The 19,753-nt window shown below is 34.3% G+C and overlaps 1 protein-coding gene and 1 pseudogene across 2 annotated transcripts; one reads left to right on the top strand and one right to left on the bottom strand.

Moving 5' to 3' along the window:
- The first annotated feature begins 66 nt into the window (after positions 1 to 66).
- On the top strand, positions 67 to 1,375 carry LOC107947804 (uncharacterized). The gene has a single exon (XM_041111100.1). The coding sequence runs from the start codon at positions 586 to 588 to the stop codon at positions 1,000 to 1,002; it is 417 nt and encodes a 138-aa protein (XP_040967034.1). The 5' UTR covers positions 67 to 585; the 3' UTR covers positions 1,003 to 1,375.
- A 1,225-nt stretch (positions 1,376 to 2,600) lies between these two features.
- Positions 2,601 to 4,374, bottom strand: LOC107948349 (protein CANDIDATE G-PROTEIN COUPLED RECEPTOR 7-like; annotated as a pseudogene). The gene has a single exon (XR_001697336.2). The product of XR_001697336.2 is annotated as a protein CANDIDATE G-PROTEIN COUPLED RECEPTOR 7-like (transcript).
- Between the last annotated feature and the right edge of the window lie 15,379 nt (positions 4,375 to 19,753).

Here is a 19,753-nt window from a genome sequence, read left to right as displayed (position 1 = left end):
TTTTTGTAAGTGTTTGAAACAACTAAAAGCTTAATTCAAACATACCAAATATTGAGCTTGTTTTGGAAAAGAAAAGAAATGATTAAAATTAAATGCGACAAAATTTTGTAATAATAGATAAGAAACAAAAGTGAATTTAGATTTAATTCCGGTGTTTAAGACGGTGAGCATTGAATTAAACATTTATAAATTCTAAATTATAGTTTGGGATGTTTTGTTTTTGTTGAAACTCACCCATCTTCTTCTACCAAAACTACAACAACCATGATCACCACTAATTCATTTAGATTATTAACTTAACTATATTTTAGTTTGTTTTTATGTTTTACCTTACGGGTTGAGTTGAGATGAGGAGAAGCCATGAATTTTATTTTCTTTCTTATTACACATTCATCCCCTGCTTCATATCGCAACTCCTACTTATATCATACTCCATTCTACTTTTAAAGGCGGCCCATTCTGGTCAAAATAAAATAAACCTCATTAGCCTATCCACTCTTTGCCTAATTACGTTACATCATCATCTCCCTTTTTTCACTCTATATATTCTCTTTTTCTCACAATCACATAATCAACGTGAACCAAATGACCTCTGTTTGCATTTCTAGCTGCTTGTCCGATGCTACGGACCCTCTGGTCCCTGTTAGGGCAACATACGTGAATCTGTACAAGTGGCCAGAATCGGATGCTGAGTTTTTGAGGTCAAGGAGCTCAGGCCGACCGAGTAGAGTGGTGGACAGTTTCTCGTGTAGGCAGATGTACCTGAGGAGTTATAGGTTTTCAAGGAAAGAAAGTGTGAGGGAAAAGACAGTGAAATGCTTTGGGAGAGTTAAAGAGAAAATAGGGGGTGATGGGAAGAGGAAGAAGAGCCTACGTATTAGAAGAAGGAGGAGGTGTTTGGTTTGGAGGAAAATCAAGATTGTATTGTTCAGGTTTTTCAACAGATTGCTTTCTTCTTCTGCTACTGTACATGTTGTAGATCAGAGGAATGCGTTCTTTTGATTCATTTGGCTGTGTTTGAGAGGATAGGGTTTAATTCATTCATTTCTTCTTTGTTTTGAGTTATGTATTCTTCTCTATTTCTCATTTATTCAATCTATGGAACAGTTAAAAAGGGGGATTGTCTGCCTTTACTTTTTATTGACTGAGACGTGGAAAGTAATTTGAACAGAATATTATATATGTAGACACAAAAGTAATTTAGCAGCAGTTAGGGTCGTGTGTAAATGCAGGACGCCTGAACTGTTAATTAGGCATTACTCAACGCGGAAGATTTAGGACAGATGACCTCACATCCAACTACTTCCGGAGGTTGAAATTAAGTTTTAACTTCATTCAATACGATTACGAATAATTCTAAATATTCCATCAAAAATAATAATTATTCTCTTTTCACTTTTTTGGTTTACTCAACCAGACACATCTTATATGATCATAATGCCAATGCCACCAAATGTGTTTAGTTTCAAATTCTATAACAAATGAAGCGCCCGCATAAGATGGCTGTCTACACTACAAAAATTCTTTACAACGTACTACGGGGAAGGCTTTACGTCAAAAAGCAGTTAAAATTCATACAAAGAATTCACCACTCATCAAGGTGAGTGGAACTGGGAAGTAACATTATAGCATTTGCTACTTGTTGACTCACTCAAACCCGTTTAGGGAACTAACAACTTCATTTACTCATTCACCACCACTTTATTCAAGTTTAACCACAATGGACATAAACATCTGCTAAAACGTAGAAAATGCTTGAAAAGCTCTATCCACCAAACATTTACTATACAATTAAAGACTATCTTCCCAGATCACTCCAGAGAACATAAACTAGGTTCATAAAATATATGCTCTCTACCATCCAATACCTCGATATGGTTCACAAACATGTCTAGCATTGCAGAATTGAAGAAACTTCAAACTCTAGTTTCTAAAATTCAACCTGCTAAGAAATTTCTTAGGTGCCATCTAACAAAGAGTTCTGAAAAATCTTCCTAACCACCTCAAGATAGGCAAGTCGATAACTAATTCGGGGTCTACTGCACTTGTTTTCATCTGTCATACCCAAAAGGATGTGAGACAGTTCTAGAGGAAGGACCGTAAAATTTAAATCATTCAAGTTTCAAACAGCCAACCTCTAAGTCTAATAACACACCCAAACAGCCCAACTATAGGAAAAGAAATCAACATTATCACATATAATATAAGAAAGACCTATTTGAATAGAGTGAAACTATACAGGGTAATTCAATGGACACGACCAATGGAAATGGTAGAAATCAGGAATTCCTTAAGTCCATATTGATTAATAGAAGCCATATGCAAAGCTCTTAATGGAAACACAGCAGATAACAAATAGATCATTTTAACCACTAAACAGTCAATCCAACACAAATTCTACTGCCCTCTATACTCTATCTACTGATCATTTTAAAATTTTGAATAAAACAATATCGGATGTCACAAAAGCAGCATACGATTCTCTTACAGAAAAGTGGCATATGATTTACTAGGAAAGACTCAAAAGGGCATTCATCTGAAATCCACTGCCTAATAGTGAATCATTTGGGAAGATTAAATTGAATTTAGTGCAACTTCCATTATGAGCTTGATAACAATTTCATTAAGCAGAAATAGAGTAACAAATGGAACAAGTTAAACAAAACTGTAGCAGTAAGGAGAAGAGCAGCAGCAAGTTGCAGACCAGATGAAGCAATTTGTATCTGTAAAATTTACACAAAAAAACCTGCAATATTATCCCAATTTGCATCAAAGGTAAAAATCCAGAGTAACCCTTTATACCAATTCACTTATCAACAGCCCCCAGGTTCTCAAAGCTCGAAATCTTCATCTCTAAGAGCCAGCTCAGCAGCCTCTTCATCTTCTTCCTCAAGAATAAAGTACTCATTTTTCTCCACGGGCCTAAACATGAAAAAGATAATCAAATAGAACGCCAATGATGCAGTCTCCTCCGCTGCATTGCTTACCCATTGATACTTGTAAGCTGCAATCGTCCTCAAAGCAAACACCACAATTCTCGTAAAATATAGATATCCAATCACCACGATGTAAAACTGCCTAAACAGAGTTAACTTTGCCAAATTCTTCGCAGCCTTCCATCAGTTTTCGAAGTTTCCCTCAACGAACGAATAGACCAAACAATTGGGAAAATAATGGCGCAACAGCAGATAATATCAACTAGCAAGAATACCTGATTCCACGTCGCCCAATCTTTAATAAACGGCCCTGTCTCTCCGATCACAACCGACGCAATATTAGCCAAAACTTGAAGCGGTATCACGATCATCAAGACCTTCTTCTCCCTTTCTTGCAAAAAGGGTTTCAAAAACGACCAACCGGTGCCGATCAAAACGATGACAGTAAATAACAAAACGACACGAATAAACTGGAAAATGTAGAACAAAACATCCCAACCATGAGGTGTTCCGGAAACCTTAACGTAATGCTTATCTTCGGCGGCGCAGATCAGATTCAAAGCTTTGAATAAGAGCAACCCGGACATTAATAAATGGATCCGGTGTACGCATCGTCTGTTAGTGTAACAAACGTAGACCCAATAAGCTAAGAAGAACAAGTAGAGGACAGAGAAGACGGTGTAAAGAGAAGGGAGCTGTGTCTGGCCGGCGGAGAGGTAATCCTTAGAACCGTCGCGGTCGAGGTTATAGATTTCGGTTATGACGTCCATAGAAACGCGCGTTTCTGGGGCGCAGTTGGAGAAGAAGAGAGAGTATTCATTGGGGGAAGAAACGGGGTAAGAGCGGTTCAAGCGGGAGAGGGGAGGCGGTGAGAGTTCGCTGAAGGTGAAGAGGTGTTGGATGTAGCGGGAGTTGAGGACGCAAAAGTGGGAATTTTGTTGAATCTCGAGAAGGACCTGGAGGAGAGATTCTTCGGATAGAAGGAAGAAACCGAGGAGGGAAGGGGAGGGGTTGGGGGCGTTGGAAGAGGAAGAGACGGAGACGGAGGAGACGGAGATGGTGACGTGACCGGTGTGGGTGAAGCCAAATTTCTCGAAGAGGATCATCGGGCGGGAGTCGGACTTGATGGTCAGAGTTTTGATCTCCGCCGTGGTGGATGAGACGATGGAGAGGAAGAAGAAGAGGAGGATTACGGTTGTTTTCGTCATTTTAGGGAGGTGGTTGGCAAAAAGGAAAGGAGGGAGGAAATTTTGTAAGGGCTTTCCGGATCTGAATAATGTGAATCTACTTTAGTAACGTTCCTTCCTCTGTTTTCTTTTTCCTTCATTAGAAACTCAACTCTGAAGGCAAAGATAAATACGGTGTCGCTTTAGTCGGTCCAATTTATTGGGCTCTTAAATTTACCGATACACCAACCCATCATTCTGTTTTAGTCTAACATTTCGACCATCTCAACTCTAACACCATCTTTAGTTGGGGAATCTTATTTATGCTAAATTATTTTTTGTTTGGTTGAATGTTATATTCATTCAATAGAATAAATTATTATTTATCTTTCCTTAATAACTATTTTTTAGTATGCAATATTGAATAAAAATTAATTAATTTTCATATTAATATTTTAAAATTTAGACTTAAAAACTATAAAAATAAAATATTTGAAGTATTTTAATATAATTTAATATAAAAATAATTATATTAAAAATATTATTATTTTTATTAAATTATATTTAATAATGTATTAAATTATTTTTTATTAAATTATTTTTAATAATAACCTTATTAAAATTTTAATAACAATAATTATCCATCTAAAAAATTCTGTTAAGGGTATTTTGGCCATTTAAGTTTTTTTCCTTATGCTATTATAACAACATTCAATTCAACCAAACACAAGAATACTATTATAGTTCTATTTCATTTCATTCAACCAAATGGTTAAATTACTGATTATAGGTCTATTCCATTACAACTCTATTCCATTATAGTGAACCAAACGTAATGTTAACGCCATGTTTGGTTGGGGAGAATGGAACAGAATTGTGATGTAATAAAGCTGTAATGGAATATAGCTATAATTAGTAATTCAGTTGTTTGGTTAAATGGAATGGAATAGAGTTGTAATAGTATTCTTGTGTTTGGTTAAATAGAATAGATATTGTAATACCACAAGGAAAAAGGTTTAAATGACCAAAGTACCTTTAACAAAAAGAATTTTAGGAAGATGACTATTGGACTTTTTTACTTAAATAATACAAAAAAGTAAAATTAATAACTGAAATGACATGCCCATTAGATTATTTACCAAAATAGTATGGTTTTATTGGTGTCGCCTATCAAATTGACAACACTAAACTGAAATGTAATGATCTAAAGTATTTAGGGACCTAATATGAAAATTTTCCTTTTTGAGTGTCTGCTGAAAAAAAAAATGAAAGGTGCCACCTGATGGCGGCGCTAAACCTTAAATGTGGCTAATTACCTTGTAAGTCCTCATTATTTATTATTTTATTTTTATTCCCCTTCAACTCACTATATTGTGTTTAAACAAGTTCTTAATCTATTTTTGTAGTTAAATAAGCCCTTAACTTATGATTTTTACTCATAAAAGCCTTTTATTTTAATATTAAAGTAAATATATTTTGACTTTCAAGCTCTTTTCTTAATTTTTTGTTGATACACTAAAAACTATATACATTTTAACATCAACATAAAATCTAAAAAAGTAATCAAAAATTTCAAAAAGAGTAGTTAAGAATATCATGTATACAAGCACTCTCAAGAAATTTTAAAATTTTATTTTTTTATTTAATAAACTATTCTCATAAAATTCACATCAACATAAAATGCGAATTAGTTTATATTTTGTTTAAAATAACTTTACTTTTGGTAAAATATATTTAATTTAATATTAAAATAAAAGGATTTTATGAGTAAAAATTATTAGCTAAGGGCTTATTTAACTACAAAAATAGGTTAATGGCTTGTTTAAACAAAATATAGTGAGTTGAAGGGGAATAAAAAGAAAATAATAAATAAGGAGTGCTTACAAGGCAATTAGCCACATTTAAGGTTTAGTGCCGCGCCGTTAGGCGACACCCTTTCACTTTGTTTTCTGGTAGCCACCCAAGATGGAAAAATTGCATATTAAGTTCCTGAATACTTTAGATCATTAAATTTTAGTCCGATATTGCCAATTTGACATGCGGCATCAGTAAAACCATACCATTTTGGTGAATAATCTTATGGGCATACCATTTCAATTATTAATTTTATTTTTTGTATTATTTAGGTAAAAAAGCCTAATTATTGTTATTGTTATTCAATTTTAATAAGATTATTATTTAATTTAATTTAATCATATTTTAACATAATTTTTATTAAATACAAATTAATAAAATAATATATAATTTAATAAAATATAATTATTATTAAAATACGAATTAATAAAAATTATAATATATAATATTATAAAATAACATATAACCTACTTTATTATTTTTAAATTGTGCATATTTAATATGCTAAAATATCATTAGTCTTCTAAACTAAAAAGCAAAATATTAGAACTAATAAATAGCTTGATAATTATATTTACATCCAAACATAATGTTCATACATTAATAAAAATAGTACATGATGTCATTAACTTATATGTCATAATCTAAATTGTAAATTTTACAACACCAAAAAGTTACAGCAGCCTGTGGTATTCTACTAATGGCATCTTACCATCCAGATATTACATATACAAAAAGTTATCAAAACATCACCAACACAACCATGATTTTTAATGGTCAAAAAGAAATCTTCTCACCCATTCCAATCAAAATGAAGAAGGTAGACTAAAAAAATGAGCATTTGCATTGGATGGTCAGGAATTTTGCTCAACGCACGATAGCGCTCATCCTCAATTAATCTTTTTACTTCGCATAAGGCTGGATATAATTTTTGAGCACTTTCTTAGATCACTTTCTCGGAGGCAACTACTTAATTTAAGGCTAACAGTTCGTATGTTTTCCCCCAATAACATGGCAACATCAGTAATTGAAGTAGAAATTTGTTCAATTCCATCATCCATCTCTTTTTTTCTTTTTTCTTTTTTTGTTCTTTAAAGATGTGGAACCATCTTGGTTTGGCTTCGGCGGTTGAAATGCCGAGACATCCATCTCATCCAAGCAAACATCATATTCGCATTGACGGTAAATGTTTCTTTCTTCAAGATTATTTCCAGTAGCTACATTTTTAGCATCTATTTCTTCAACAATATATGCAACTGTTTGAGCATCTTTCCTAGTGGCTCGATCTTTTGCATATATGGAAGTAATTTGGTCATAATAAAGGAAACTGCAATGTCTGAATTAATTGGCTGCTTTATGACTCTATAAAAAAAGAAGGAATCCATATTAGATATAAGTTTGGTCAAAATAAGATACTAAAGACAGGAAATAATTCTTACACTTATATATGAGTTCCACACAACATCTTCAGCAACAACCATCTGTCTATGCTCGTCCTAACCAAAATCGCTATTGTCTTTGCCACTGAGCAAGTCGTAAACGATTACCTAATCCCTTTTCAATGTCTTAATCCTCGAGTCAAGATTAAGTTTAGCCTTCAACATGGCATGAGGTAAACTTTTTTCTAATATTTTTTCTAGCTCATTTAAATAACCAACCTTGAATCCCGTATATGCGTTATAGGTTCTAACATTGTACAAGTCGACCATACAAGCAACCAATGCAACATCTTCTTCTGGAACCCATTTCCTTTTGGCTCCTTGAGAATTTTGGGAAGAAACACTTGATTGTGCAAAACCTGACATAACTATTTTAAGAAAAAATGCAAATTAAAATTAAGTTCGATATTATGAATCAGAAGGTTGACACTTTATAAAATTATAACACATGACGAATCAAAATAAAATAAATTAAAGTTGTAATTCAACAAGTTTAGTACAATACATAAAGACAATTCAAACAATACCAAAGTTTCATAAACTAGATACATGAAGTAACATAAACAAATTAACCTTCTACTATATTTTAATAAACATAATTAATTTATAGATGCTTGCCATTCATAGAACACTTGATTGGCTAGTTCTATCCTCTAAGTAGTCTATGTATCTGAAGGATGAATATTTATGATATTCGGTTCATCATCATCTATCATATTATTAGCTAATCATTCTCTCAACTCCACTTCAATAGGATCAAGACTCATATAGGTTCAAATAAAATTATTGAGTAAACAACATGCAATAATGATTCTATTATGCACCCTCACAGGATAGAATGATGGACTCCTAAGTATTCCCTATCTAAGTTTTAATAACCCAAAGCATCTTTCAATAACATTGCGTACTAAAGCATATTTCATATTGAAAAATTCTTCTAGAGTACTTGGTTGGCAACCTTGACGCCACTCATTCAAACGATATCTTTGTCCTCTAAAAGGCGCGAGAAATCCCTCACAGTTTGTGTAAGCAGCATAAACTAAATAATAGCAACCTATAAAAAAAACAAAGGAAAAACTATTTATCATGGTTAACTTTCATAAAAAAGTTTGATCTTAAAAATTAATTCAAATTTCTCCAATTCTGCACTTTACCATGATGAACTTTTAGCCCATGTCTCCTACTAATAACATCTTGAAGAACCCGTCCATCAGCAACAGAACATTCCCAACTAGGAAGAACATAAACAAAATGCATATCAAGTGTAAAAACAAGATGTACTCATGGTGTATAAGTTAAATAAGCCCTAATATAAACACCTAACATATTTTTGTAGTTAAATAAGCCCGTGTCTTTTTTATTTTTATTTTTTATTTAATTTTGTATATGATCCTGTTTTCATTCAATTATTATTTATTAAATTTTGACTTAATATAAAACTTAATATACTGTAGTGTTAAAATGTGTTAAAATCTAACATGATGCACTCATAGTGTATAACTACCCATGAGTCATCAAATAATTAAAAATAAAGCCACTCGTATTTATTTTTAAAAAATTTTGATGATATGTCATCATTTGATTTGTATAATTAGTTTATCAAATATAAACCTAATCTATCATAACCAATTTCTTGAGAAAATCATACAAGAAACTTAATAAAGTAATAACCAGTGAAATACTTAAGAAACTTTTAGCAATGCTTCGACGGTTCATAAACAAAGAGGTGTGATCTAAAAACAATAAATTGGAGGGAATCAAGGGGATAGTGGAATCGATGAACTTCTCCATACAAAAATAACCAGAGAAGTAAAATCGTACCTTGAAGATTGGCAATTTCACTTTTGTTTCTCTTCCTCGTGTTTGGGAGCTTCTGATACATGCATCGATGGGATGAAATTTATTAAATTTCATTCCATACGTGCATGTATCAGCTTCTTTGATATCATCTATTGCATCGTCCTAAATGGATGAAAACAAATCATAGTTAACGAAGAAAAAAAAAGTATGGAAAGAACACACACATATATAGATAGCAACTATGCTACTCAAACTCCTTGAAGTACTCGTATCCAGTAAATGGATATGAATATGGAGATATGACTTCCAAGATTCTTTCAAATATATGAAAAACCTTAGAAGAGTGTGTATTTTTATGAAATAATGATGTGAAATACTGAACATGTATTTTTGTAACATGATAAACTTGAAAAAAAAACTTTGACTAAGTTAACCAAATAATAGTTGAGAATTTAATAGAGGATACCACCACTTTAAACTTTTGATTTTGTTTCTTTAATCATCAAATTTTGTGATAAAAGGAAAAATGCTATGAGTAGTAAAAACAAACACCTTTGAAAACATCAACAACAGTATTACTAGAAGAATACAATCACGCACCATGATCAATACAGCTAACAACTTGTAGCAAAGACACACACTTAAAATTACAATAAGAATAATAATAGAAACACCAACCAAGCACTCATGGCACACTAGCCATCGATTCAAAATTGCAAGAATGAACTTTCAAAGTCATCAAAATTCATTTTCAAAGAGAATTCCCTTAAAAGATCATCAGTAACAGTATCCAAATCACTCCTTAAATTGCAAAACATCAGCTTCATGTAACTCTATAACCACCACCAACACCAGCACTCCAAAATAAATGTTTCTTAATAATAGAAAATGAAAATTAACACAAGGCATAAACCTCAAGACAAGCACCTAAAACACTTCAAAAAACTCCACAATCAACGGAGTAAAAAAATACTTCTACAATTAAGAATAAAAAAAACACTCCTACAAAAGGAAAAACTTGGAAAGGAGTGGAGGAGTCTATTGATGGGTAGTATGGGAGAGGGGTCCATTGGACATGATTCCTAAGCCTTTGTACCCTCTTACAAATACCCCTTTTCCATTCCCACCATCAAACATCAATCCACACTCATTTCCCCTCTTCTAAACCCACCTTCTTCACTTCACTAATATCATAATACAAGCAAAATTATCACTCCTCCATAGGTCTGTTTTCAAGACCTTTGTTGGATCCTCTTGTTAGCTAATTTCTCTTAAAACCAAACAACAAAAGGTAATTTCACCTATATCTATACGTTGTAGAGATATGTGTATTTTGGTATATGCTGCTACATTCATGTTTCTTAGCAACTTGTTATTTGTTGTTTAGCTTTAGCTATTTCCTAAGTTGTTTTGTTTTGTTAAATATGCAGATAAAAATTTCAGTACCACTTGCGTGGGTAATAATAGTTGGAAATACCTAAACTAGATAAAAATTCCATTTAGCTTAAACAGTCACTTAAAAATTACAAATTTATCTTTAAAACAAATTTAAATACAATAAAAATGGCTAAAAAAATACCCAAAATCAAAATAAAGTGAAAATCAAATGCATACCTGAAATCAAATGGGAATGAGAAAACAGAAAAAAAATCGAACGGAAAGATGGAAAAAGAAAGCTACCCAGAATCAAAAGAAAGTGAAAATTAAATCCTAAATCACAAATTGAAAGATACCCGAAATCGAATCGAATAGGAATGAGAAAATAGGGAAAAAAATTGAATGGAAAGATATAAAAATGGAAAAAATGGAAAAAAAAATGAAAAAGATCAAATCTGATAGAAAAATAAAGAACAAAAATAGAAGATATAAAAAAGGAAAAAAATAAGAGAAAATACGTAAAATCGAACGAGAATGAGGAAATAGGATTAGGGTGTGATGGCTTGAGGTGCTTGGTGAGGGAGAGTGGTAAAAGGTAGTAATGGCAGGTATTGTAATACCCTTTACCCATATTCAATGCTGGAATAGGGTTACGGAGCATTACCGGACTTATAAAACAATTAAACATTCAATTCACACATAATTTCACATTTCATGCAAACATTATTCAAACTTAAGCATAATGTCCCTATAATGAGCCTACGAGGCAATAAACATGCATTGGGAGTGGTTTGGCACTAAACCGATAACTTAGGAAACTTTCACGAAACCTTGAAAATTTTTCTCAAAATAAGGGACGCACGCCCTGGTTCGCCCATGTGTCTCACACGGCCACCAGACACGCCCGTGTCACAAGCCGTGTGAACATTCGAAATGGGAGCACATTTCCGTTTTCCAGCCCGTGTCCAACCTAGTGTAACTCTCTAACTTGGGTCACATGGCCAACACGCATGCTCGTGTGGCTAGCCCGTGTGCCATAAAAATGGCCATACACGTCTGTGTGCCAGGCCGTGTGCTAGGCCGTGCCAAACCTGTAGGGTATACTAACTTATGCCACACCGCCAAGTCACACGCCCGTGTGTGAGGCCGTGTGGAGCATACTGACTTGATTTCAATTTCAACACTAGGAGACACACGGCCGTGTAACATGACTGTGTGTCGCACATGGCTGAGACACACGCACGTGTCTCTGTCCGTGTGGACAAAAATAGGCTATTTACCAAGCCATTTTTCCACCCAAAAGACATACCACTTCACCTACACATAAGGCAATAAATCACAGCACAACGAAGCATTTAAAATCTACTCAAATCAAGCTCAATTCATATCATTCATTGCCAACCAAAACATAGTGCTTCAATACCAATATTTCACATTCTTAAATCATCCAACTAGTCAAACATAATCTTACCATATTTCATAAACTTACCAAAACTAAATTCCAAACAATTACTACCTAAGCTACTCATCCACAACCAACCATTAACCAAGTAATTATAAGCCACATCAAAAAGGAATTTGCACTCATATACATATGTACATCATCAATTAACCAAATAGGCCATCTCACATGGCTATATACATAACAACCATACCACATTCACAAGCCAACACAAATGGCTAAAATACATAAACTAAAAAGACCAAATCCCTATACATGCCATATACATAAAATACCAAAGTTTATAGGTACCAAGTGATAGGTGGATAGTGTGAAGCGATCTCCGACGATCCCCGGATCTGAGGTAGCTTTGAATTCACTATAAAACATAGAAAAATAATCAATGTAAGCTATAAAGCTTACTAAGCTTGTATGAAATAAACTCGATATAATCATATCCGTATAATTCAACTATTGATTATAGATACATGAATTCACATCAACTAACAAACCTTTCAATTACTCATTCACAAAACTATATACTTTTTTCACCATTTCTTCGATTTCAAGCTAATATGGTTTATGCACATACCTGTATCATCTCTTACTAATCTTATTCTCAACCACATCATTCATTTACCCGTCGAACCATTCAGAATAGAAGTCGGATACCCAGGAGTCTTGCACATTAAGTACCTATACCATGGCCCGAAGTCAAATCAAGCTAACTTATATCCAAAGTACTAATATCATGGCCCGAAGCCAAATCAGCCGATATTCATGACCCGAAGCCAAATCGGTATAACTAGCACCTGAAATGCTAATATCATGGCTCGAAGCCAATTCAATGTATCCCCTAATGACATGCCACTAGTATCCTAAACTATTCTTAAGGTTCAACTGAGATTTCAAATGCCAAATTACCATCAAGTTATTATCCAACTTATCCGAAGTCTCGTATTCACAACTTATACAATATCAAAGCATTTAAAATACACTTATAATGAAATTTATCACATACGAACTTACATCGGATGTGAAAACGATGTAATAAGTCGATTAGTCGATAACTTTAATTTTCCCCCAATCTAGATCCAAATTATACTTTTCTTGATCTAAATATATTCAAAATTAACTTATTTAATAATATCTCTATTCAATTTAATCCAAAACACACATTTAAGCACATTTACATATTTACCCTTAATGTTTCACCACTTTTACAATTTAGTCCTTATTTTATAAAATCACAAATTAATGAAATTCAAAATAAACTCATGCTAGCCAAATTACTAAAATGCCGCTAGCAGCCCACATTTATCAACTTTTCACATAATTTACCACACATTTTCACATTTTCATAATTAAATCCCTATTTTACATTTTTACTCAAAATCACTTTACAAAATATGTAAATTTAGCAACAAGATTTCATATTTCATCATCAAACATCAAAGAACACATATTTTCATCAATGGAAACTTTCAAAATCTTTAATAGTTTTGCAAAATAGTCCCTGGGCTAGCTAGAACTAGTTGCAACGATCACAAAAACATAGGAATCATTAAAAATCGAACAAAAATGGATTTACATGCTCAAGTAGACAAGGTCGAATGTATCAAGCTATTTTCATGGCTTTTCTTCTTCTAATTTCGGCTATGTTGAAGAAGATGGAAAAAAATGGCTTTATTTTTACTAATTTAATCATTTAATATCTAATTTACTAAAATAACCTTAATGTATAATAATTATAATTCACCTAACCATGTCCATCTTTGTTCACTCAAATATGCAATGGTCTAATTACCACTTAAGGACCTTTACTTTAAGGTTCTATAGCTATTTCACAACTTTAGATATTAGAACTCAAGTTTTACACTTTACGCGGTTTAGTCCTTTTTATCAAATTAGGCACTCAAATGATAAAATTTCTTAAGGAAAATTTCACACAATCATATTTTCATGCTGTAGACATTAAAATAATAATAAAATAATTATTTTGACTTCGAATTTGTGGTCTTAAAACTACTGTTTTGATTTGACTAAAAATGGGTTGTTACAACTCTCCCACCTTAGGGATTTTCGTCCCGAAAATCTTACCAGCAAAAAGGTTAGGGTACTGTTTTCTCGTAGCTTCCTCGGGTTCCCACATAGCCTCTTCAATATCGTGTCGTTGCCAAAGTACTTTCGCGAGAGCTATACTTTTATTTCTCAACTGTTTAATCTCACGTGCTAGAATTCTGATCAGTTCTTCGTTGTACGTAATATTAGGTTGAATTTCAATCTCAGACGAAGAAATTACATGTGAAGGATCCGATCTATATCGACGCAACATCGATACGTGAAAACATATTGTGGATATTCTCTAACTCAGTCGGTAAAGCTAGTCGATATGCTACTGTCCCTATTCTTTCAATAATCTCGTATGGCCTGATGAAACGCGGATTTAACTTACCTTTACGACCAAAACAAAGAATTTTCTTCCGCGAAAATACTTTCAGAAACACTTTATCACCGATCTAAAATTCTATGTCTTTTTGTTTCAAATCCGCGTACAATTTCTGTTAATCTGAAGCTGCTTTTAGACAGTCACAAATTACTTTCACTTTTTCTTCAGTCTCCCAGATAAAATCAACCCCGTGAATCTTTTTCTCACTCAATTCATCCAATACAACGGAGTTCGACATTTGAGACCATATAAAGCTTCGTATAGTGCCATCTTTATACTCGATTGAAAGCTGTTGCTACACGCAAATTCAACCCATGGAAAAAATTTCTCCCAATTGCCTTCAAACTCTAAAACACAACATCAGAGCATATCTTCGAGAACCTGAATTACTCTCTCAGACTATCCGTCAGTTTGTGGATAAAATGCTATAATGAAATTCAACTTAGTACCCAGAGCTTCTTGCAATTTCCTCAAAAACCACGATGTAAACCTCTGATCTCTATCCGAAATAATCAAAATTGGTACCCCGTGCAAACTAACGATCTCAGCAATGTACAATTTAGCTAATCTATCAAGTGAATAATCTGTACGCACTGGTATAAAATGTGCCGATTTCATCAGTCGGTCAATGACAACCTAAACAACATCTTTCTTTTTCAAAGTTAAGGGTAATTGCGATACGAAATCCATCGTAACTCTGTCCCACTTCCACTCTGGTATCATCACAGGTTGAAGCAAACCCGAAGGTACTTGATGCTTGGCTTTTACTTGCTGACAAATCAAACACCTCGATACAAATTTTGAAATATCTCGTTTCATGCCCGACCACAAATATAACTGTTTTAGATCATTTTACATTTTAGTACTTCCCGGGTGAACAGATAAACAACCACTGTGTGTTTCGTGCAAAATTTTCTAAATGAATTCAAAATTCTTTGGTACACAGATTCTGTTTTGGAGCATTAAACAATCATTGGATCTGATTTGGTACTCTGAATCACTAGTTGACTCGCATTGCACTCTTTTAGCTTGCAATTCACTATCACATTTTGAGCTTTATAAATTTGCTAAAGAAAAATCGGTTTAGCTTTCAACTCGGCTAATATCAAACCATCATCAGACATAGTCAATCTTGTATTCATCGCTCTCAAAGTAGATAAAGATTTTCTACTCAAAGCATCTGCAACCACATTAGCTTTTCCCAGATAATAATCGATTACTAACTCATAATTTTTTAATAGCTTGAGCCATCTTCGTTGTCACAAATTCAAATCTTTCCAAGTCATTAAATACTTCAAACTCTTGTGATCTGTAAAGATGTGGCATTTTTCACCTTACAAATGATGACGCCAAATTTTCAATACAAAAACTATAGCGGCTAACTCTAAATCGTGCGTCGGATAATTCTTTTCATGCGGCTTCAACTGTCTCGAGGCATAAGCTATAACTTTTCCTTCTTGCATTAAAAGGCAACCCAAACTATTCAATGACGCATCGCTATAAACCACGAATTCTTTACCCAACTCAGGTTGAACCAAAATCGGTGCTTAGGTTAGCAATGCTTTCAACTGCTCGAAACTCTATTGGCATTTCTCGGATCACTCAAACTTTACATCTTTCTGTAGTAGTCTGGTCATTGATGTAGCAATCATTGAAAATCTTTTTACAAAACGTTAGTAGTAGCCAGCTAACCCCAAAAAACTTCTGCTTTGGATACATTTCTCAGTGGTTTCCAATCAGCAACTGCCGAAATCTTACTCGGATCAACTCTTATACGTTTCGTTGAAATAATGTGTCCTAAAAATCTAACCTCTTGGAGCCAAAACTCACATTTGCAGAATTTAGCGAACAATTGCTTATCTCTCAATGTTTGCAACACAATCCTCAAATGTTCAGCATGCTCATACTCATCTCCAGAATAAATCAAAATATCATCAATAGACACAACAAAAAATCTATCAATATGGTCTAAATATTCGGTTCATCAAATCCATAAAAACGGCAAGAGCATTAGTTAAACCAAAAGGCATAACAAGGAATTCATAATGTTCGTATCTCATTCTGAAAGCAGTTTTTGATACATCCAAATCTTTAACTCGCAACTGATAATAACCAGACTGCAGATCAATCTTCGAAAATATTGTTGCACCTTTCAACTGATCAAATAAATCATCTATTCTTGGCAACGGATACTTGTTCTTTATCATAAATTTATTGAGCTATCGATAGTTAATACACATTCTCATTGACTCGTCTTTCTTCTTTACCAACAATACAGGCGTATCCTAGGGTAAAAAACTAGGTCCTACAAAACCTCTATCCGTTAACTCTTGCAACTGAGATTTCAATTCTTTGAATTTTATTGGAGTCGTTCGATACAGAGATATAGATATCGGTGAAGTTCCCGGTACTAACTCAATAGCAAACTCGATCTCTCTGACCGGTGACAACCCTTGTAATTCTTCTGAAAACACATCTGAAAACTCACATACTATCGACACTGATTCAATCTTCGATTCAGACACTTTTGTATCTAAAACGTAAGTGAGATAAGCTTCGCAACTTTTTCTCACATATCTCTAAGCTGACATAGATGAAATTACAGCAGGTAATCCATTCGACTCATCTGATTCAATTCGAAGGATTTAATCATTCTGACATTTTAGTTTAATAATCTTTCGTCTACAATTTAAAACGGCATCGTGCAGAGTCAACCAATCCATACCCAGAATCACATCAAACTCATTAAACGGTAAAAGCATCAAGTTAGCAGAAAAATAGTAACCCCGAGTCATCAAATGGCAATCCTTGCAAACTTTATCAACTAGAACATACTTGTCTAAGGGGTTCGATACTTTAATTACAAATTCTGTAGACTCAACAAGCAATTTCTTACTGGACACTAAATTTTCACAAACATACAAATGTGTCGATCCAGGATCAATTAAAGCAATCACATTAGTGTCATAAAAAAGAATATACCAGTGATAATATCTGGTGATGACGCTTCTTCGCGAGTGTCAATAGTGTAAGCTCGGCTGGTGCTCTAGCCTCAAATCTCACAGCTGAATCCCTAGTCACACCTTTTCTATTAGACACATTCTCCGTATTTCTCAGTGGTCTCCCTCTCGCAGTCGTATTGCTCGGTCTTGCATTCTGAAATTTATCTTTCTTAAATAACTCTGGGCAATCTCAAATAAAATGATCTGGTAAGCCACATTTAAAACAAACTTTATTACTCTTATTTTAGCACTCTCCAAAATGTCGTCTCCCACACTGTTGACACTCAAGTTTATTGTTTCTCACACTGTCAACACTCGAGATGGAAGTTGCTTGAGCTTTAGAACTCACATGTTGATTTCTAAGATCTCTATTCTGGTATCCCATTGATGCATTCAATCGGCTATATGAATCTCGGGATTTCATTAATGAAGAATGATAAGGTTTATTTATCGGTCTTTTTCTCAAAATTCTAGCCTCTGAATCAGCTTTCCTCGTTTCTCAGCTAAAGTCTACGGCTTTGCAAGCCCGATCAACTAATAAAAAAATTCTTTCAAATGTAAAATCTCGACTAAAAGTTTAATGTATTCATTCAAACCGTTAACAAACAACATGCACATAATCTCTTCGGTAGAAACATACTCTCGAGCATATTTGATCAATTGTACAAATTCTCTTTCATACTCGTTATGTGCATACGGCTCTGTTTCAATTCTAAAAAGTCTTTGTGCTTTTGATCCAAAAATTGTTGGCTTATATATTTCTTCTTGAACTTGGTTTGAAAGAATTCCCAGGTGACCCATTCTCTAGGTACCACAGATACTAGAGTATTCCACCACTGGTATGCGGTGTCCCTCAAAAGTGACATAGCACATTTTAAACACTCAGTCAGTGTGCAAGAAAGCTCATCAAATACACTGATAGTGTTTTCAAGCCAAAACTCGGATCTCTCAGGATCATCGTCAACATTAGCTCTAAACTCTTTAGCCCCGTGTTTATAGATCTTATCAACTGGTGGCTTATTTAATCTTAAAAGTTCTATACCTTAAGGACCTACAGGAACTGATTGTGGATTAGGAGGGGGTGGACGTTGTTGAGCAGCCGGATTTGTCCAGACATACTGCATAAACCATGCGTTTATCATTCGGAAAAAGGCTTCTTTAGCCTCTCCTCCCTAGCTACCCGATACGGGTCTAGATTCAGAAGGCGCTATCCCTTGAGTGGGAGCTGGCGTATTACTTTCAACCTCATCAACAACAACTTGATTGGGATCCATTCACTATATGAAAACACATTTTAAAATGTCAGGAGTCATCACACTACCACGGTTTATATATGGCATGTATAGCTAGTCTCTCACAAACGCTACGTTAGTCCTAAAATCAACTAAACCGTAACTCTGATACCAATAAATGTAACACCCCTCACCCGTATTCAATACCGAAATAGGGTTACGGAGCATTACCAGACTTATAAAACAATTAAACATTCAATTTACATATAATTTCACATTTCATGCAAACATTATTCAAACTCAAGCATAATGTCCCTATAAAAAGCCTACGAGACCCTAAACATGCTTTGGGAGTGGTTCGAGACTAAACCAATAACTTAGGAAACTTTCACGAAACCTTGAAATTTTTTTCAAAATAGGGGACACTCCCGTGTGGTCTGCCCGTGTGTCTCACACGGCCACCAGACACGTCCATGTCTCAAGCCGTGTGGACATTCAAAATGGGAGCACATGGCCATGTTCCAGCCCGTGTCCGACCGCTTATAACTCTCTGACTTGGGTCACATGGCCAACATACACACCCGTGTGGCTAGCTCGTATGCCCTAAAAATGGTTATACATGCCCGTGTGCCAAGCCGTGTGGTAGGCCGTGCCAAACCTGTAGGGTATACTAACTTATGCCACACGGCCAAGTCACATGCCCGTGTGTGAGGCCGTGTAGAGCATACTGACTTGATTTCAATTTCAACAGTAGGGGACACATGACCGTGTAACATGACCGTGTGACGCACATGGCTGAGACACACGCCCGTATAGACAAAAATTGGCTATTTACCAAGCTATTTTTCCACCCAAAAGACATACCATTTCACCTACACATAAGGCACTAAATCATAGCATAACTAAGCATTTAAAATCTACTCAAATCAAGCTCAATTCATATCATTCATTGCCAACCAAAACATAATGCTTCAATGCTAATATTTCACATTCTTAAATTATCCAACTAGTCAAATTTAATCTTACTATATTTCATAAACTTACCAAAACTAAATTC

The sequence above is a fragment of the Gossypium hirsutum genome, chromosome A04 (genome assembly GCF_007990345.1).
Source record: "Gossypium hirsutum isolate 1008001.06 chromosome A04, Gossypium_hirsutum_v2.1, whole genome shotgun sequence".
Lineage (NCBI taxonomy): Eukaryota > Viridiplantae > Streptophyta > Magnoliopsida > Malvales > Malvaceae > Gossypium > Gossypium hirsutum.
Note: the sequence above shows the minus strand (reverse complement) of the source record. Positions and strands in the feature narration are given on the sequence as shown.

What these genes read in the sequence shown, in the direction of transcription:
- LOC107947804 (XM_041111100.1), top strand. Translation starts at nt 586, where the DNA reads ATGACCTCTGTTTGCATTTCTAGCTGCTTGTCCGATGCTACGGACCCT.